Source organism: Cladophialophora bantiana (genome assembly GCF_000835475.1).
Source record: "Cladophialophora bantiana CBS 173.52 unplaced genomic scaffold supercont1.4, whole genome shotgun sequence".
In the NCBI taxonomy this organism is placed as follows: domain Eukaryota; kingdom Fungi; phylum Ascomycota; class Eurotiomycetes; order Chaetothyriales; family Herpotrichiellaceae; genus Cladophialophora; species Cladophialophora bantiana.
This window is the reverse complement of record NW_015971578.1, coordinates 793,856-810,359: the sequence shown is the minus strand read 5'-3', so window position 1 is coordinate 810,359 and position 16,504 is coordinate 793,856. Positions and strand designations below refer to the sequence as shown.

Genomic DNA, 16,504 nt, shown 5'->3' with positions numbered 1-16,504 from the left:
TAGAGAGCAGCAGAACCGAGGCCGGCATTGTAGTATCGAGCGCTGAATTGAGACATGGCAACCGAGAGAGAGACTAACATCACCACCTTACCTCAAATAAAACAAATCAGAAGTATAGAGGTGCGTTGCCCAATCGCAACTTGCATGAAGGTTGGGCTGTCGCCGCAAACACGAAGTGCCTAGACAGTAGATGCGATCGGGCTGTTGGCCCTGCCAAGGCTTGGTGTTGTCTGCTGAAGTTTGACAGGATCCTGGACCCCGAAATAGCGAACCCAAGGCATTGGTGTCGCAGACCAATTTGAAAAGTGGAAGAAAAAAAAGGAGGAAGCCCCAAAATCGCGTCTATCGCCAAGTCAGCAACACGAGATGCCAAGATCGGCCTTGCCTGCTTGGGGATGGTCAGATTCTCTGCGTGGGGAGTACCTATATCAACCATGTCGACTCCTCGGTAACAGTCCCAGTTGCAAGTTCTGTCTTTCCCGAATGGTGATGGCACTATTGGTAGATGAGTTATGAGTGCTCCAGCCGGCTGAGTCCCTTGTGGCTGTGGCTGTCTGTAGCGGATTATCTATCCGACAGGAGCCCACCAAACTATCCGCCTCTCTGATTGGAGCTCTTACTCCTGTCCAGGGGCCGGCAATGGCTCTAGGAGAGAGTGTATATTGGCTCTTTCAAGCAACCAGGAACTGCGTTCTTTGTTCTGTATTGCTCAGCCGCGTCTGCAGATGCCGACGAGACTACGGACATCGCCGGGAACTCGACACGTGATACTTTGTTAATGACAGTATTGAATTCGCTGCAGCTCCCCAACTAATATCTCTCCAGATGAGCGGATCTGTCAAAGAGTTTGTCTCCTTTGTTGTATGCCGAATGACTTTCACCAGTGCTGATGCTGATGATACAAGCAGCAGCAAGATGCCAAGAGCAAAATAGTCATCTCCTCGGCCATTGTGCTTACAGGTCATCGGATATTGACCCTTTATTGTGTCCGTGAAGACATCGATACCTGGACTGTCCGCCGATTGCAGATCGAAACTGTCGTTTGTTGGAGCATCGGCCAGAAACGCATTCGCCACTCGCCGCAAAGCAGGCCCTTGCAGCATAGAGACCCACTCTGGGTCATGTGGCGTGTTGCAAAAGCTAACCCGACTATAATGACGAGTAATTCGAGTCTCGTGGAGTACAAATCATAGGCAGAGACGGCCTCTAAAAGACGGCCTCTAAATCTTTCGTAAGGGAAGCACACCATCAATTCGAGGGCCCGCTTGTGAGGGAACTTTGGTCCTGTCCATCGGGAAAGAAATATGCTCCAACAGCAACGATCACATAACATGCACACAACAGTGCACCCTCCAAATAGTTGCTTCGCCCATCTAGGACCAGGAAGTTGACAATGAAGGTGGAGACAAACAAAGAGCCGGTCTCAAACAAGCTGAAGTAGAGAGACATGTCCTTATCCATGATCCACCCCAGAATGACTACGAATGGAGTGACGAAGAGCGCAATTTGAATGGAAGATCCGAGCGACACGCCCAAAGCAAGGTCAAGCTTGTTCTTGGCGGCGACCGTAACAGCCGTGACATGCTCGGCAGCATTGCCGACGATGGGCAGGATGATTAGACCAATAAACGCTTCCGACAACGGGGAATCTTCCACCAAATGCTCGATACTTCCAACAAGGAACTCTGCGCACAGCGCGACAAGACCGGTAGAGGCTAGTAGGAGAATGATCGATGCTGTTTGACTCATGGGCGGAGCGTCTTCTTGTGCGGGTGAATTTGTTGGTGAAGAGCGACGAACGATCCGCGCAGCCCCCGGACTTTGGCTTTGCTGATCGGGCGCTGACTGATAATGTCTAAGTGGATGAGAAAGATATTTTGCTTCTTTGCCCCTGGGGGAAGGATGTGTCGACGATCGGAAAACTGGTGGGGGGCGGAAAGAGAGCCCGCGAGGCCCTATATTTGGTTTCTTGTCCTTTGCTGAAGCTGCTGGAGGGTTGGGTGGCATGCCTTCCATTGACGCATCCCGCGACTTGGTCTCTTGTGCCTCCACTGTCTTTTCTCCCTGGTCGTCAGTCACGTTCTGACCCAGCTTCACGACAGCTTCTTCAGAGTCCGCGTCATTTTCAACCCCAGTCTTCACCTCCCTCCTCCTGTCTAGCTTTGCCCTCAGTCTCTTGCTCACACGCCGATGGGAGCCGGCACTCGTAGCAGACGATCTTGAAGAGCTGGCGGGTGAAGAGGTTGTGGAGTCGAGACGCTGAAGGACACCTGGGGTAGCTTCCTCGTCGATTATATGTTGCGGTGTTCCTTGGTAAAGATATGCGTGGGACTTTAGTTGGAAGAGCAGATAAAGAACGTAGATGATGAGAAGAATTACGGAACTTCCTCGGCTGAGTTTGATGACTGCGTGGTCAGCTTTTTCGAGGTCACTGAAAGACGCGTGGAAGGCGGTCTGACAACCCTAGTTAGCTAGCATCTTTTGATTGTGAACCCAACTCAGCGCGAACTCGATCTCACCGGAATCAGCAAGCTGAGGACTGCCAGCGCCAGCAGGCAAGCCGACATCTGAGTTACAGTACTGTCGTAAATCTGCTCCTGGAACGCTCGCCTCCGATCAAAAAGACCATACCCAATATCAGAAGAAGGTTGGCGAGAAGGGAGCCGATAAGGGACGCCTGGACAATGCGAATCTCATCCTTGGCGAGGGCAATACTTTGGAAGGTTTAGCTCTGCCCACGGGTTGGGGATAGTATGACGTACATACTGCATTCTGTTAGCAGATTTCAAGAAGAATGAGTTGAATGACCTACAATATGATCAACTCGACTGCATTCCCGAAGCTTACATTCAGGAGAGCACCTAAAGTAGGCCCCAGCCGATGCGCAACGCTTTCGGTAGCGAACGTAAGAAGGCCAGCCAAGGGGATAATGGCAATTGCGTTGATGGCAAAGACCACATTCTGGTTGACTCCGGCAAAGTGGATGGCGATGCCTACAGGAACAAAAACTAGGAGGACATTGACCCAGCTGTGGAAGAGGGCGACCTTGATATTGGCCAGGACACGAATGAAAACGGAGCCTTTGGGCTTCTTCTGCTCTGCCGCATCTGCATTTTGCGATTGGTCTTCACTCGCCGAAGATCCATGACTGTCACGAACAGGCGACCATGGGTTGAAGTTGTGCTTGTGAGCAGATGAATGTGCCCATGCCCTCACGCGATCTGAGTAGAGATTAGCGAGGAAAGGAGAGGTGTGCGCGGAAAAAAGTGGCTTGGCTGCATACGCATCTTATTACTGGGTAGTCGACTAGGAAACCACCAGCCAGCATCTTTGAAAGAGCAGAAAGAGGAAAACAGACACTTGACTGGGATTAAAGAATAGAGAATTGAAAGAGAAGAAACGATCAACCCAAGACGAAGACGAAAACCCAATGTTTGAACTGCGACGATGACGATGGACTTTTGCACTGAAACACGGGATGGAAAACATCTGGGAAGGTGGAACGGAGGTGCCAGCCAATAACAAGGCTAGTCTGCATGTAAGTGGTGCTGTACAAGGTTTCGTACTAGAGAGCCTATGACGTAAGGATCCAGGCACCTCACAAATAGGACAGACACCATAACAGCCCTAATGGCTGATTACCCTAATTACCCCAATTACCCTAATTACCCTAATTACCCTGTTAATAATAGGGTATTTCGTTAGCGCAACGCCAGCCAGCTTTCCCTCCCTCCCCAACTCTGGCTGGTGGACATTCCGCTCTTGGACTCGTAAATGAGAGCGCACACAACAACCAAGCACGCACCCCGTCCTGTAACCATATATTACCCTGTATATACTCTGACCAGCCATACACTAGTACAAGCTAGGAAGTCCAACTGCCTCCTTCGCTCCGTATGAGGTGGTGATAATGGCCGTGCTGTAATCGCCCCAAACTCGTAACTTGTGTTCAATGTCAGCCACCACTATGCGACAGTTCCTAAACAAGCCGCCGCAGACCACTTTGAAATGAGGCAGCCTATCGCAAATGATCAAGCAGGGTCGCCGTGTAACCCCGGAACAGCACCCCAGGCTCCGGGGTAGTGAAGGCTGCAGACGATAGGGCGGCCCGATCCGCCAATCTCGCTGGTCGCCCCTACCAGGCCTGACAGTCCATGAGTGGAGATGCCACGATGAAGTACGTTTTAGCTCAGATTTAATCCCTCATGTTGGTTGCAGGCGGGCTCCGATGAATGCTGGCACCTGTCAGAATCCCGTGCATGATGGTTTTTTTTTTTTTTGCGGAGGGAAGACCAACCAAGCTCGGACCGCTCTTGGACAGAGTCGCGTAGGAGGCCAGTGGGCGCTGGACTTCCTGCATTCGAATCAAAGAGGGTCATCAGAATGTCGAGGACTTGATTAAGCTGAGATTGTCTGTATTTGTGGTATTCGGAGCTGGGAACCTGGGCATACAAGTGATCGAAGTTGTGGCACTGGTCAAGGTAGGGGTGGACTCGCTGCATGCGAGCCACGGTCGGGTCTGGTCGCGCAATGTGGATTGAAGCCATGATCGACGACAATACTGGAGGAAAGAAAAGAGTCTCCACTCATCGGGAATTTTGTGGATTAAGTACTACTTCCTTGACGGTCCCAGTGGCTCCTACGGGATCCAGACTTGTTTGTCAAAACCCCAGACTGGTCACCAAATTATGTGCATGACCACTTAAGTTCGAACACAGCCAGTCAAGGGATTGGTCATTCACCATTGACGGGCTCCGAACCTGAGGTCCTTTAGGTTCAGATCAATGCGTAGGAAATCCCAGATGGTGGTTGGAGATGCGGCCGGCAACGGTCAGGGCCTTTGGCGTTGGCCTCGGGGGTTATTATTGGCTTCCAGCGGTCCATGCCGGGGACTTTGAGAGGTCGATATCGGTTGTCTAGGCTCGGGACAGACTGGGACGGAGCGTGAAATTCAGGATGAGTCAAAACACAGAAGTGTAGTCGTCGCATCTGACCGCTGACCGTGCGCGAGGCCAATCATGTTTCCCAGTGCGCAGATTGGCAGTTTGTGACTTTGGTGTTGCGCGCGTCATGTGCGGAGCGTGTGTGGGTACATCACTGAAAGGTCCTTGCATGAACTTGGCGGCCCCTTGATCTCATTGACCCTGAATGTGCAAAAGCCCCGATTACTGATGCAGAAAGGACTGCAACAAGCCGAACTTCAGTCGGCACCAGCGAATCGAAATACATTTTGCCCAAGAAGGTTGGCTGCTCGTGTAATAAAGTCCAGGAACTCGGGGTGGTTGCACCGAGCAAACCGGGTCACCTGGAGGGCTCCGAGGCGACAAGGACGCATCCATCCGTGAAGGACGAACACATAAAAGAGGGCGGAATTGATTAATTACCAAGGGGAGGTAAAATGGGAATGATGGGGAATGACCAAAACACCCCCTCCAGTGTCAAGTACTGACTGCCGAGTGCTGCTCCGCGTCGCGATCTGAGTTACAGTATCATGAATGAATACCCAGATAGTATCGATAAGGAATCCTTCCAACCCTTGAATGGTAGTAATACCCACCAAGCCAGGCGGTTATTCACGCCTGGGCAGGTCTGAAGCAGACAAGCTCTGCGGTTAAAGGGTGTGGCTACGGACCACCCAGGCGATCCCTGGCTGTCCTAGGCGTTCAATAGCCAAAAACCTACTGGCCCTACCTGTGAACACTGGGTCGCGGCAGGCGTCACCAGCATTGAGGGCAGAGTAAAGACATGCCCCCCCCTCAATTCCCCGCACCCGGAGCCCACAGCCACGCAACCCACTTGTAGGTAGGCCTTTAGGATCGCCTGAGCACCCATTATCTCTGTGCCCCTTGCGTCCTGCTCCTGCCACAGTGCCCTACACAATTGTGCATTGTTTAACCTGAAAGATTATGACCACGTGGGAAGACGCTTGGGGCTCTATGGCTCTGACGTTGGGCAGGAAGAGAAACACGAAAACAAACAAAACCTTTCGCTTTGGTGATAATATAAAACTGTTGTGCTTTCCCTTACCAACCTTTTTTTTTTGGCTGCCAGTGACAGCGAGACAGAAATGGGTTTAAAAAAAGAAAAGAAAACTTTTTCTCCTAATCTCCGGCAGAGCCTCAACACTAGCCACGTTACTGTGAGTGGTGGTGGTGGTGGTGACCACGAACAAGGAGGGTCGATGGGCGCCGTGAATGGAGGGGTGCTCGAGGAATGTCCTGGATGCTAGTCCACTTTTTGCGCATTATGTACATTTGGCAGCGGCCCAAGTTGTGGCTCCCTGCGGCATCCCTGAGCAGTCAGAGCATCCCACCCTCTGCAATCTTCTCAATCGTCGACGGTCAATCGTCAATAGGAAATCGATAGTCGAATGGCTCTGTAGAGGAAAATGAGAACAGTCCGAAAAGCAAGCCACCTACCTCCCCATCGATAACAAAGTTCCATCCCACTTGGCTCAACGACTACGACATCGTCTGGCACATGTAGCAGAAGGTCCTGAGCCGCCCCCAAACAGCGGTGCTGTCAGCGGTGGATCGAGGGCATGTGAGTGGCGAAATATGTCTTTCTCGACAATGGAAGCGGCGGGATGGCGGCCTCATGCGCGGCCATTGGGATGAAACACCAATACCTCTGGAAACAATCTTAGCTGGAGAGTCGGCGTACCGAAGGTAGCCATTTCAGCATAATGGATACGGCACAGTACAACCCAGTAATACTCGGTAGGTATTGTTAATGGGCCGTCAGCAAAACAGCGGGCAGCTGTGCCTGCATTCGACAAGACGAGCTTGCACGGCGACCTCGAGTCCTAGTTCGTGTGGTCTTCTTGCTAGTCCCTTGCCCGTCCTACGCCCTCCGCCCTCACAAACCTGCAACCCATCAAACAGCTCAACTGAACTGCACACGCACTCCCACCACACTCACTCGCCCTTTTCTACAGCTGATGCAGAAGAATCTGAAGCATCTGACAATTTTCAATAACTATTCCTGCATCTACCTACATCTGGTCTGCAACCGCAAAAGATTTCTGACTGTGAAGATTTCCTCACCTCTGAAAACCAACCTGCGGCCGAAACGGCACACGCAAACATCGCCTCGACCACCACCACTCCATCACCACTCACGACAATCGTTGGCAACGCAAGAATGTCGTGAGTATTATTTCCATACTGGCCATGGACATAGCTATCCCCCTGCACCACAGTCAGGATTGTGGCTGCACCTCGGGTGTGTCTGCGGCCGTCACCAGAACAGAGGACTCGAGCCACCGGTCAATCCTATACTCCAAATCGACGGGAACCCAATTCAGGGTACTTGGAGACTCGCGGCAAACATGAGATCAGACCATCGAACCATGTAGTGCCCAGAAACCTGTGCTCCTCGCACAGGGCACCTGAATGTTCTAGAGGTGTTCCAGATAATTCATATGTACCGCAACTGACATGGATGACAGTTCCTCCACACAGAGCATTACCTCTTCCCAGTCAGACTCGCGAGCCTCTTCAAGGACGCTGTCGGGATCGAGTTTTGAAATGTCATCCCCCTCTTCACCGATCATGTCCTCCATCCCGTCTCTAACCGAATCTGGCCGTGTGGACAGCCACGCTAGGAGAAACATGCTCCAAGAACCTCGCTTAGAGGCACCATACTTCCCTGGCCAGCCCTCCAGAGAAAGGAAGATGCAGAGCCTGGCAAGGTTGGACATTGTTCTTCAAGACCTGCAACAGGCATTCGCAGGGCAATCGCAACAACCTCGCGTGGAGGCACCTTACTTCCCTGGACAGCCCCCCAGAGAGAGGATGGAGAGTCTAGCAAGATTAGATATCGTTCTTGCGGACCTGGAACGGGTATCCGCAGGGCAATCGCACGGCCGCGATTCACAGGGAGGCCTGTGAAGTGGGGGGAATTTGAATTTGGTTGGCTTTGCTACATCTCAGGTCAGTATGAACGTCAGACAATGGTGCCCACATTCGCTGATAGTTGCCTCGCAAGTCGCTCGCTCAATTTCCTAGAGTTCGCAGTTATTATTGGCAAGAAGCAAAAGGGTGTGCCGTCTTTTCGCACCGAGGCAGATACGACCCGTTTGTCTGGTTCACCCGAACGATGAAAGGGTCGGCATGCAGAAATGCAAGAGCTGAAGATGAAAAATCAATTGACCGAGACAGTGACGAAGAAGGTGCAGCCGAGCACCATGACGTGGTGATGTTGGCATTTTTCCGGCGTTCCGGATGCAAAAATGAGTTTTGGCAAGGCCGACGACAGACAGGGACAACCTCCCACTTCTAAGAAAAGCCCAATGCGGATGGACGACCTCACCGAGGACTGGTCACTGCCCCGGGCCTTGCTCGAGGCCCATGGTGGGCTAGACTGACCAGATTAGGCTAGGCTGCGGCTGGTCGGATTAACAATCATCCGGAGACTTGGCAGAGAAAATTGCCACTGGAGGGTGCCAGTTGACCGGTTGGCGAAGCGAAAAGGCAGCCAGACCAGCCAAAAAGGCAACGAAGCAACGACTGAGGCTGAAGAGTCCTAGACAAGGCTGATATCGACATACTATTCACTGTGGGATGGAGCATCGTGAGCAAGATCAACCATTGACTCAATCTCATCAAAGGCAACGACATTTGAGGCCCGTTGAGAACTGGATTGACAACTTGACCCCTCCAAAGGGTACAGCTGAGTGGAAGAGGTGCAGGAAGAGACCTTGCATCTTCAACGGAGTCCGACAAAGCGACAGGCCCGGCTTTGTCGAAATTATCTGAGCTTGTCGACAACCCGATGATGAACGAAAAGTTGAATGCGACACGGGAATTGCGAGGGCAGAGCTACCTTAATAATGGGCTGCCCACCTCAATCGCCACCCTCCAGCTGGATTTCTTAAGCTGATGGAGCCAACACGTTCAAGGGTGTTCTTGTTGCTCCAACTTAGGTCGGCTGAGTGCATTATTGGACGCCAACACCACCGTCATACTCTGCTAGCCGCCTCCGGTTTAGCGACCTGTGTGCCCACGACTTCGCTCCAAAATACGGTGGGGACTCATCACATCCGATACAGAATTGTGCGGCATCCATGCAGCAACCTTGTCAGTTTCTTCTTTTTCGTGCAGCCCCTGACTTAATAGGGCCACCGAGCTTGGAAAACCCTGGCAACTCTCAATTGAGGTACCCAATGTGGCACCTCTACCTATCCAACCCGCTGTGCGAGCATGCTCATTAACGAATAGTGGTTGCCCACGCCAATACACACGACCAGCTCAGATATGCACTCAGACTTAGCGGCATTGCGCCTTGGGGGCGAGGCTGTACAACTCTTTCCATACGTGAATAGATCATGCGGAAAATCAATACTCGGATGCCTAAAACGGTCTGTGCCTCGGGCACCCTCAGGGATCAGCGGCATCCTGAGACGGGGCCAGGAGTTGGCGTGCCATCAAACGAGACCCTGGCCGAATGCTTGATACCGGTACGAGGTAGCCGGTACTGGGTACACTTGGCAGTCACGAGGATGTTTGCTTAAACTTGGATTACCGCGAGCGCGTCGGCCTATCGTGCTCGGAAATCCACCTTTTCTTTGTGCTGTGGTCCATGAGACCATCCAATGGTCAAGTCGAAAACACATTTCCATTGCGAATTGGTTGCCACTCGACCAAATGATGCCTGGCCTTCACCAACGAATCGCCAACTGGTTTAGCACCCGTGACCACAAGAAAACACTGTTGGTTTTTCTATTGATCACAAAAAGACACCTTCAGCAAGATAAAGTTGACCTGCCTAGGGTAGGGTGGGACTTTAAGGCTCTGTTGGATTGACGGTTTGTTTGTTAACTCATTTTTGATTTGTCCGAATTGGTCTGCCTTTGCGGGACGGCGTTCATGAGTCTGAATTTCTTTGCGGGATCAACGATTTCATTCAGTAACTTGTACGCACTCTAAATTGACTGGCACTTTGCTGTGGCCGGAACAACGACTGATTGCATACACGAGCGTGGAAATACCAAAACATCTGAAAAATCACCTTTGCCTCAAAAAGACACGGAAAAGAACAACAACTTGCCAAAAAAAAAGGGCTCCGAAAACTCACCATATGCATTTCAGAGGAACGGGGGGGTTTTTTTTTTAAAAAAAAAAAAAAAAAGAAAAAAGAAAAAAAAGAAAAGAAAAGAAGCAGGGCAAGGAACGTGCTCGGCATGTTCTATTGAGGAACAGGGTCACGATGGCTGTCCCTCAATGATCACATCATTTTCCACGGACGGACGACTCAATGCGTCAGCAGTCTCGTTTCATCCCCATGAATAGTGCACATTGGATAATTCATCGGATACACGAGGTGAAAGGATTCGGTGTCCGGGGATTCCGCGGTAAGCAGTAAGGCCGGAAAGCAGTCACTCTTCTTGGACATGGCCTTGCAGCTGAAGAGTTTTTCGACATGAATCATTCCAGTCAGTTACCTGGTCGTGGCTTCTCTCCACAATGTGAGGGAATTCTTTGTGAAGAAGAGCAGGCGTTATATTGGTTTGAAAGAATGAGAGTCGTTGACTGTTGATGGAGTTTTTGACCTGAGTTGGAGCGAGATTGGTGTCTAAAAGACGAGCGAGGGAGTCGAGGGTTTGGATACTTAAGCAAAGTGGATTTAATTCTGCGAAAAATGATCAAGGGAATTTTGTTGAGGTATTAATGAGAGATCTTGGGAGAGCGTTGACAACAGTGAGCAGAGGAACAGTCAGCAGAGGCTGCGGGCGGTCTTTGATTTCGAGCATGATGGTGGTCCCGCGCATGGATACAGAATCACACTTTCAAAAGCGAGAGACGGACAGCGCAAGCCTCAGACATGGGCATTGGGAGTATTTACACGGGCATCTGTTGCGAGGTACATGAGTATCAATCACTGACGGAACGAAGGGTATTGACGGGAAATGGACTGAGACAATCAATACAAAGAAGTTCCGTTCAACGATTCCTCATGCGTTATTGAAGGGAAGGATGCCGGACCTGGCATTGAGCAATTCCCACCCTGGCGATTTGACCAGACTCCTGAGTTCTCGTGCTCTGCATCTGGACCTGGATCGAATGTGATGTGGGAAATATGATGTGGGAAATGTGATACCTACTGGGTATGTGACATGTGAGGTGTAGCATGTGACATGAGATTCCAGTATCTGTTGCGCCGTTTCAGCCTCGCCGCCCCTGCCGCTGCCGCTGCCGCTGCCGCTTGATGTGATCTGCTCCTTCCAGCTCCTGTATCCATCATCAACGCCGCACCGTCGTCATCATGATCGATCCCTTGATTCATTCCTCACCGCAAAAAGCTGCCTAGCCTGGATTGTTACCCAACACGCGCAAGCCCACCGAAAGTTCATACACCTGACTTCCGAAAGAGAACTTGGTACTATCTGTGGAGAGATTCCTCGTAGTCCGGAGTTCATTTCTGTTTTTTGTTGTTTTTCTTCCTGGAGCCTAAGGGGTGTTGTGTGTGCGCGTGGACGACGTGACTTGTTTCCGCTCGAATGGATGTCCATCGACTCGGCCAAAATAACTGGGCATCGCTAGTGTCCTACCGGCCACTCCCCAGATAAGTACACAGTAGATACGGTACTATTGAGCCATGTTGAGCACGGAATGATACACGTTCCATGCTTCACATGTTGCCTAGTTGACTAGGTCTGAAGCAAGTAACCCTTCCTTGTACATCCTCCGTGATCTAGTAATGCGCAACGAGTAATCCATACGAGAAACCAACTGCAAGTCCAAGTCCAAGTCCAAGCACTCCGTACCTAGTCCCCTAGTTTGGATCCTCTCCGGCATTCCCCTAGATCTGCCTTGCCCGCCAGTCTGCCCGTCCGGCTGCAAGGAATCGTGAAGCAAGTCTCATTAAAGACGCACACCAATCGGGCGCCAAAAAAGGGGAAAGAGACCAATGAGAAAATGCCTTTGACTTCAAGGATGAAGCACCTATGTAGCCCGCTAGGTACGTACTCACTAACCAAGCCCTTTAGCCCCTCCTGCCCCGCCTAGACGCGTCTTGGGCGCAGTCTTCTCGACAACGTCGACGTCGACAGCGACGGTCTACCTTGACGGGGCCCCATGATTGAGGGTTGAGGGGTTCAGCAGTCGAGTCAGTCTGGTCAGTTCAATTTCCGCCCAGCCAATTAACCAACCCACGAAAGAATTGACTCAATCCCCGCCCCAGCATGTACAGTACTTGTTAGAGTACTCGCTAGGTACTCGGTACCAAGTGCTCCGTACTCCATGTATCAAGTGCGAGAGTGGAGGCCCTTCTTTTTAACTCTCTCTTCATTTAGGATTTTGATCCCGTCTGCGAGAAACAAGGCGTCCCGTGCACATTACGTACAAGATGTGCCGAATACGAATACTCGCTCTACCTCCAGGTCCAGCTCCGCTTCAGCTTCAGCCTGATATTGACCCATTCGGCGCCCCGAGGGAGGCCGCTGAATCTGGAACGTGTTGGCACGTTAACGACTACGGGGGGTAATACACGGGCTCTCGCATGGAGGTATAACTATGTGCTATGAGGAGCGTCGACGTTACTATATTACCCGTACGTACTTACCAGGATGTGTAGAGGAGAGTAGGAGCTGGTGGACTGGCAGGTGTGGCAGAAATGGAGAGGCATGAGGAGTCCAGCCTGACAGAAAAGCACGCCTTGGTCAGGGGCTACAGGAGAAAAGACACAAGCCCTACCAGCTTTTCCTCTCGGCTGATGATTTCTCTCGATCCGCCTGGTAGCTTCGCTCTATTATTATTCTACTTCTCGTCAGCTCTGGGCATTGCTTCGTGTCAGGCATGACACTTGGTATCTCGGTCTAACTGCTCGATGGTATTCATTTCGTTACACGTGACAACATCCAAGACTCATTCGTCATTCCATCATCATCATGGCTTGATTTTTCTTTTCCGTCTCGAAAGGATATCGTATCTCCTCTGGTGCTCGTGATCAGCGGAAAAGATCTCAGTCCCCGTGTCCGCTAATGCATGTTCTTCAAATGCTCCACCAACGCCTGCACCTGCTCTCTCACTTCGTCTGTCAACTGTTCCTCCGGCTCACCGAGCACGCTCATCATGATCGGAGCCAATTTCGGCGTGAGTTGCTGGATCGTTGGGTCCTGCTCGCGGTAAAGCTGTACGATCATCTTCCACAATGGCTCGTTTTCTTGGTAATCCTCCTTCAGAGGCAAGATGCCACTGTCAACAAGCGCCGGAAGAACCTGCTGAATGGGGACTTTGTCCTTGTGCTTCAGGATCAGGCGAGAGACGCATCCCGCAGCGTTGTCCTGGCAGCGTGCCTCGGTGATGTGCAAGATCGATTCGAGTTTCGAGAGGATCTGAGTGTATGCTTTGACGACGGTGCCGTCATCTTCGGATTTCTCCACCAGCCTGCCCACGGCATAGGCTGCATTAGACTTCGTCTGAGGGTCCTCGTCTCCCAGACGCTTGAGGAGAACCGTCATCATCTGCGAGGTATAGGGTGTGACCGCACCTGCCATGCCCGTGATAATCTCAGCGAGCACGCCACAGGCAGACGCGCGCCCCAGAGCTTCTCCACCGCTTGCATATCGCAGCACCTGTTTCTCAAAAATCTTCCATAGTTCCCCGAAGCTTGGGCCGAGCGCTGCTGCAAGACCCGAAATAACATCCATGGCACTGTCTACAACAAGCCATTCCAATTCTGTGGACTCCAAGTCTTCATCATCCAAGGCCTCCTCCGCCATATCGATTTGGCATGCATGTTTCTTTGTGATCAGATCCGTCACTGTCTGTACGATCTTGGAGAGGACGTCAGGGTAACTGAGGAGAGATGGGCCCGTCATCTTGAGGTTCTCTGCGAGGGCTCTCGAGATCTCGGTGACGGTAGCACTAGTAGTTCCACAAAGTCAGCATTGATTCCATCAATTGTGGATGCACACTAGGGGTCAGACGACATCTTTCAGAGGGTTGAAGATCGCGTTCGCTTCATCCACGACTTGCGTGTCGGAGTGAGCTGGGATTAACGAGAGTATCTCATCTTGTGGATATGCATTGCTTGGGGGATGCAACAAAGATGTCACTTACGTGTCCTCTTCCTCGGGCCAGACGTTCAATGTCGCAGTCATCAAGACCTCTCCAAATTTCGTCAGTGCCGGCGTCGGCTCGACCTGAAGTGGAAGGCCAGGCTTCCATTTCTGAAGTTCACCCGATTCTTCTGAGATATCGTAAAGAGCTGCATACGCGCGATGCAACGTGCTGATTGTGGCTTTTCGCACGTTCTCGTACGAGTGTTCGGCTAGGGGAAGGAGTTTCTCAATAGTCTTCTCAAAGAAGGGCAGATAGGCCGTCTTGGTGTTAGAGACAACGTCCCCGATAACCTCAATGGCGATTTCCTTCTCGAGAGCTATAGGAGTGACAGTTGCGAGATCACCCCAATCACTGTCATCGTCGCCGTCAATCTCAACATCTTCGATGTCTCCTTCGTCATCGTCATCCGCTGCGGTGACTTTGACCTTTTTTCCTGCGATCGTCACCTCCTTGCCGAGAAGGTCCCTTGCACTGTCGCCGAGTTCAACTTCGAGGTCGGCTTCTTCTTGGTCAATGCAATCGAAAAGACCCTTCACCACTCCATCTAGGAAAGGCGCAAAATCCGCTTCATAGACCTTGGCGAGAGAACCCCACAGAATGTAGGTGCTCTCCTTGAGTCTTGAGTGCTCAAGACGTAAGGCCTCTTCACTGGTCTCCATGAGCGGACGTACATAGTCCTTGAACTCGGCCGGGCCGACGGCAACAGCCATCTCACCCATGGCATCAGTGCAACTAGCACGAAGGTCAAGTTCTTCTTCGCTCTCCTTCTTCGTGATATATTCTTGCATAGCGTTCATTGAATCGCGGAGGTAGGGCAAGAATGGTGCTTCGACTGTTGAGGCCAAGGAGCCTAGAGCGCCCGCAGCCAATGCCTTGATCTTGAAATCGGGGTGCTTAAAGAGTCGTTGAAGCAGTGGAGCCAGCTTATCCAGGTAGGGCACAGCATCTTCCGCATCCATTCCGTCCACAACTGCGTCTATGGCACTTGTCGCAGACTTCATGATGTCGACGGTGGGCCCTTCCTCCTCACCCTTGTAAGCACCCATGGCCGCGGTCAGATTCTTGACGAGGAGCGGCATCAATTTCTCATGCGCCTTGCTGATGTCTTCTGGCATATCGTCCGCCAGCCTGGCAGTTGTCTGTAGGGCAGCCTGTCTGACAACAACCTCCGAGTCCTCCAAAAGTGTGAAGAGAATTGGCATCACGGAGGACAGCTGGGTGCTGAGGAAATCTGGAGCTCCTTCAACCGCCATACCAAGAGCTAGGATACCGGCCTGGCGATGTTTAGGATCGGAGCTTTTGGAGTACTCAGGGAGCGCATTCAACAACGGGACGACGACTTGGTTCGCAGGGAGACTCTGAGCCATGGTATCAATCAGACCTAGAGCTGACCGAGCAGGCGTGATATCGTCGTCATCGGCGGAAGCATCGTCAATCTCAGTGACAACCTGTAACATGCTCTTTGTCAATGGCTCGCCCATCTTGGCACCCTGGACCCGCAGCCGCCTATAGATGACGCACTGCATCAGGAAGCTGATGGCTTGAGTTCTGGTGTCATCGGCCATGTTTGTGTTGGTTGCTATCTCGTTCATAAAGACGACTAAATCTTGGAAATGTTTCGACATTAGCTGATATTCCGCAGTCAGAAGCGTGTTGAAGACCTCGAAGGCGAGCATGATCTGGTCTTCCTTGCCCGAGTCAATTGTGTCTTTCAAGACAGCAACCATGGAAGGGAAAATGTTTTGGAATGCCCTAATTGAAGCCTGGTCTTCTTCGGCATCGATCACGAGCGCCATCTTGGAGATGGCCAACAGGGTGTTGACTCGGACTTCCAGGCTCTCAGGGTCTTTGATTGTATTGCTGAACAATGCAAATAACTCTTTGAACTTCGAACTGAAGTCATCTCCCATAGTTTCTAGGATGCTATATAGCACGTGCACGCCAACCGCGCGCTCAGCGGCCTCTGAGCTGGTAGCAGCCTGCTGCAGCATGCCGGGCAGTTCGGGCCATTCGCCATCGTCGAGATCGATCTTTGCAATTGCACTTATCAGGCGGGATGAGGCGTGTCGGACGAGCGAGGAATGCTCAGCAAGAGTCGCCTGAAAGAGTTGTGTTCGGGCTTGTTGGCGCTGGTTGTTGGGGATTTTGGTCCAATGTTTAGAGACCAGCGGCTTGGCTTGGGTCGCAGCCAGTTGTTTGAGGTCTGCGCTTTCGTGTGAAATGGCGAGGTGGATCAAGGCGAGAAGGGACTCTGGCCGTTTGTAGTATTCGTTTTGGAGCACGCTCGTTGCAGCCTTGACGTTGCCCTTCTTGGGGTCGAGGACGATAGAGAGCTGCTCAAGGAATTTCTGTTCATCCATCGCTGCAGGGACAACCTGCGCCGCTAGCTGCGGTGGGTGAATCAATCACGGCAGGAAAGTCGAAAGAGGAGGAAATCT

At 51.6% G+C, this 16,504-nt stretch overlaps 3 protein-coding genes across 3 annotated transcripts; 1 reads left to right on the top strand and 2 right to left on the bottom strand.

Annotated features, from left to right (window-relative positions):
• Positions 1–1,248: 1,248 nt before the first annotated feature.
• Z519_03077 (calcium/proton exchanger) lies at positions 1,249–3,328 on the bottom strand (the record flags this gene model as incomplete). Its single annotated transcript, XM_016760830.1, has 5 exons — positions 1,249–2,454; positions 2,520–2,677; positions 2,763–2,772; positions 2,848–3,183; positions 3,284–3,328. The coding sequence occupies 5 exons, from the start codon at positions 3,326–3,328 to the stop codon at positions 1,249–1,251; spliced, it is 1,755 nt and encodes a 584-aa protein (XP_016622680.1).
• A 4,111-nt stretch (positions 3,329–7,439) lies between these two features.
• Positions 7,440–7,892, top strand: Z519_03076 (uncharacterized protein; the record flags this gene model as incomplete). Its single annotated transcript, XM_016760829.1, has 1 exon — positions 7,440–7,892. One exon carries the CDS (start codon positions 7,440–7,442, stop codon positions 7,890–7,892), a length of 453 nt encoding a protein of 150 aa, XP_016622679.1.
• A 5,087-nt stretch (positions 7,893–12,979) lies between these two features.
• Positions 12,980–16,426, bottom strand: Z519_03075 (uncharacterized protein; the record flags this gene model as incomplete). The annotated part of the gene is made up of 2 exons (XM_016760828.1): positions 12,980–13,868; positions 14,064–16,426. The coding sequence occupies 2 exons, from the start codon at positions 16,424–16,426 to the stop codon at positions 12,980–12,982; spliced, it is 3,252 nt and encodes a 1,083-aa protein (XP_016622678.1).
• Between the last annotated feature and the right edge of the window lie 78 nt (positions 16,427–16,504).